Raw genomic sequence first — 4,633 nt, 5'->3', positions numbered from 1 at the left:
TAAGTGAAAAAGACGAAGCTGAATGATTTTTAAGTGACAAAAAATAGAATAATGACATTTGTTAAATAAACATATAGTTGGATGACCACCGGTGAAATTAACCCAGTATTTTGGTCTAACTAATCGACTTCCAAGTTAGAAAGTGTTAGTACTTTTTATAATTACCATGTTTCCAATAAAAAGGATAGGTCTATGTAATTATTTCAAACCAGATGGGCTTAAACGAAATTTAAAACAAAAAAAATCAAAACAATACATGGAGTATTAGAATTTGGAAACTAATACAGCAATTCCGTTTGCCAATGCAGATAAAATTGGGAAAAACACTTCATTCTCCTGTTCGAATTAGGAATAAAAGAAAGCTAAATCCTCTACCTATAAATACATTACTCAATGTTCTTTTCGTTATTCAATTGTCACCAGTTAATTCAGTTCATCGATTTGCTCCTTTTTACAACAAATTTCGCAAAGCCTACACATAAAAAAATAATGGCGTACGAGTACCTAATGAAGTTCATAATAGTGGGCGAAACGGGAGTAGGAAAAACCTGCATTATGAACCAGTTCACAGAGAAGCGGTTCGATCCGGTTTACGACGTCACAATCGGAGCCGGATACGGGTCCAGAATAATCACCGTCCACAAGAAGCAAATCAAGCTTCAAATATGGGATACGGCGGGACAGGAGAAGTTCCGGTCAATTACGAGGGCGTATTACAGAGACGCCGCGGGAGCTTTGCTTGTTTACGATGTGACTAAAAGGCACACTTTCGAGCGGCTGTCGAGTTGGCTGGAAGATATATGGTAACAAGGCGATACGACAGTAATGGTGGTGGGGAACAAATGCGACGCCGGAGAAGATATTAGGGCTGTTAGTGCAGAGGAAGGCGAGGAATTCGCTAAGAGTAATAGATGTTTGTTCATTGAAGCTTCTGCTAAAACGGCATTGAATGTGGCGGCAGCATTTGATAAGACGACGAAGAGAATACGTGAGAAGATGGGATACGGGGATGTTAAGGAGGTGGATGAAGCTCTGGGAATTAATATTTGGAATTGGAAAGGATTTAGGATTGGAAGGACGAGGAATGATGAGAATATTGATGGAGCTGCTGCTTCTAAAAGATTCAACTCATGTTCTTGTGGTTGACGCTTTCTTATGTTTTTATTTCCCCCCTCCCTCCACCCCTTTTTTTTTTTTTATTATTTTTTACAGAGGATAAATATTCAATATTCACTCATAATCACTTTATTTTCTGTATTGCTATACACATAACAAAAATATAGTACTTTGTTATATTCAAGATATTCACGTACATTATTTATTAATATTTTGAATTTATAAAATAATGTAAGTGAATTATATTTTCCTTGGTACCAAACACCCCCAAAAATATCATAGCTTTTCCATTTTTCTGTTTTCCTTCCATATATTTGCAATTATGTTTCCTAGTTCTAATTTTTAATATGTTTTTAAATTCTTAAATTACATTAAATTTATCAATAATCCTTCAGATACAAGTTAACTTTTTTTTATACGTTTGACTACTGACATTGATTCTTAATTAGAGCTTCCACATCAGTTGGATAAGCTTTCTAATAAGATTTATGATAGTTCGGGAATACTCTAATCATTTTCTTAAGGACTGCGTTGACTTTTCTTATAATAGTTTTGGAATGCTTTAATCATTTTCGTAAAGATTAATTTTGTTGGATGTTCGACCTCTTCTTGGATCCGTCTCACCTCCTGTACACGTTCCGTCAAGTTCTTCCGATGTAGTTTTAATTTGATGACACGTGTTCCTTCTTAAATCTAATAGTCATATTTATTTAACTAAAACAATCTCTCAAACCAAGGTTAACTCCCTCTAATTATCTCACTTATCCTTTCCATATATGCAGCATATTTTTAGGCGAAGATACTTCATAGGTGCAGGTCACTTTTTCAATCACAGCACACACATATTAGAAGTTCGACACAACTAAGAGGGTGTTTGATTACGCTTATAACACTTTTCAGCTTATTTATGTATTTGGTAAAGTAGCTTATAAGCCAAGTGCTTATAAATCAAAAATAAGTCAAAAATCATAAGCTAGTCACCCCCAGCTTATGAATATTTAGCTTATAAACACTTTAAGTTTGACCAAAATTTTTACTATTTTATTCATAAAATATTCCTTTTTTAGAACAAAACTCCTACATCAATACTCACTGACTCACGTATTTTTTCAACCTAAACCCTCGCCTCTTCAAGTCTGAAATTCTCATTGACTTTAAGGTAAACAAATTCTCTATTCCTTTGCATATTTGAACTGCATGTAATAAACAGGGACATATCAAATTTTTGGTGCATTATTTTTTAAGTGTTGTGGTGATGAAGACCGTGTTTGTTTCTCTTCAAATATTTTGTCCTATTTAGTTTTTTTTACTAAGAAGCTTTTGTCAATTTATTAATTATTATAACTTATAATTATATGCTTATTATAAAATAAATTATATTTATCAAAAAAATTATCTTATCTAATCACAATTGTGTTTAAAATAAAATGACAAATAGAATATTTTATATTTGAATCGATCTGGAATCTATGAAGAAAGTACGCCAAGTGTAAATAGTTCTAAGGTTATTTAAGTCATTTTAACAGAAAAAGAGTTTATCGACACTTTTTTATCAAATATTGCAGCAGCTTATTATCAATTTCAGCATTTGTATCCAAACACGTAACTACTTATTTATTAAATCAGTTTCAGCACTTAAAAGTGCTTTTCAGCACCTAATACTTATCGGCTACTTCAAATCAGCTAATCCAAACGGGCTCTAAAACTTTTTTATTAACTAATTCATGAAACAGTTTATACGAAATATTGTTTCCCCTACAAGAACGATTTTCTTAGCAGTATTTTCGGATGTTTTGCCAAATTGGTACTGATCGAGGGAACCATTTTTTAGTTAACCATGGTTTGAGAGGCTGTTTTACTTAAATAAACTAGCCTTAGGGTACATGCTTTGCGCGTGTACTCTAACTCAATGAATAAATTTTTAAAAAGAATTACATAAATGTTATTTAAAAAATATATTTTAGATATAAATAAAGGTTAAGCTCTAAAAATTGCAAAATATTCATCCTATATTGCAAACTCAATAAAAAAAGAAACTATGTCTCATAGAGTCATCAATCATCATCCAATTATATCCGGTACTTAAATTTTGTTCCAATTTTATAATTATATCAGCTTAATTCACAAGTTATTATACTTTCTTGTTATTTTCAGGAAGAACAACACTCTTGAAGATGTAAGAGCTTTTCTAAAAATATTTTTATCAAATTTTTCATAGAAGACAAAAATAGAATTAGCTATACTTATATTATGATTTTAATTTTTTTTTAAATAACACAAACGGAAGAACAGAATCTTATGTCTTTTAAATTTATTTTTCGTAAAAGGTTACAATATTACCCTTGCAGTGAGGTTTTAGTTACTAAAATAAAAAAAGAATAATGATTAATGATTACTCAATTTGAATAAATTTTATTTTCTATTATTTCATTATCATTTGTTCAAATTTGCATATTAACCAAGTTAACTCTTAATACTATACTACAACTGATTTTGCTCTATTTCTCTAATTTCTTTCATCACCAGTAATCTTTTTGAGGAAACAAATTTATGGTCCCTAAGATTTGAGCCAGCGTGAAAAATAATTTTAGGTTTATAATTTGGAAAGAATAGATTGGATTCTTTTGCTAATTAAATAACTTTAATACTTAAATATTTATTCTTAATATTAAGAAATAATTTATTTTTGTTGATTCAAATTCTTAATATTAGCTTATTGAATTTTAAATATTTTTTTGTAATTAAATGTTTTTAATAAGATTATTTTATTTTAAAATGATCAAAGAATTGCATTTTTGCACTTTGTATTTACTGAAACATTAGTGTTATTGACTTTTGCCAATCATTTTTTTCTCTCTCTTTCTTTTTTTGTATTAACAAAGATATTTCATATTTATTTATTCTAATTGTTAAGCGTATTTTTTAAATACATAGCTATATTTAAATATAATTACAATTATATATATATATATATATATATATATATATATATATATATATATATATATATTATAATTTATAATTATACCAAGGAAAAGAATACGGAAAAAAAGTTTGGTAAACTTTTATTAGTTATTTTGCTCATGTTATCGGCATGGGTAACGTTGCACTCTGAATAAAATATATAGTACGTTGTCATTATTTGATTAATATAATTATTTCTCCAATTTCTTATTTATGGAATCGTTTGGTTCAACCCTATATTTTAGTAGAAGTAAATTGAAGATGAAAGGAAACTTCATTAAACGTAATATGTTGATGAGTTTTAAATTCCTAGATATTAGGATTTTAACTTAATTCAAATAAGGAAAAGTTTAATAGCTAAAATTTCGATTTATTTCAAAATCTTAAATATTAAGTGAATAATTAAATGACAATTTTGTCTAATGTGAAATCTATTTTTAAAGGGTAAAAAAGACGAACGACATATCGCTAAGGACCTTCGTGCTTTTAATATAGTATAGAAAATAAATATTGACCATAAAATTTAAAAAGGGACAACTATTATAAAATTAAA

At 28.8% G+C, this 4,633-nt stretch overlaps 1 protein-coding gene across 1 annotated transcript; it reads left to right on the top strand.

Annotated features, from left to right (window-relative positions):
• Positions 1-408: 408 nt before the first annotated feature.
• Positions 409-1,146, top strand: LOC107812063 (ras-related protein Rab-2-A). The gene is given in 1 exon segment (XM_016637096.2): positions 409-1,146. A coding segment is annotated over 1 exon segment (657 nt). The 5' UTR covers positions 409-489.
• Positions 1,147-4,633: the final 3,487 nt, after the last annotated feature.

The sequence above is a fragment of the Nicotiana tabacum genome, chromosome 8 (assembly GCF_000715075.1).
Source record: "Nicotiana tabacum cultivar K326 chromosome 8, ASM71507v2, whole genome shotgun sequence".
NCBI lineage: Eukaryota > Viridiplantae > Streptophyta > Magnoliopsida > Solanales > Solanaceae > Nicotiana > Nicotiana tabacum.
This window is presented reverse-complemented; position numbering and strand designations above follow the sequence as displayed.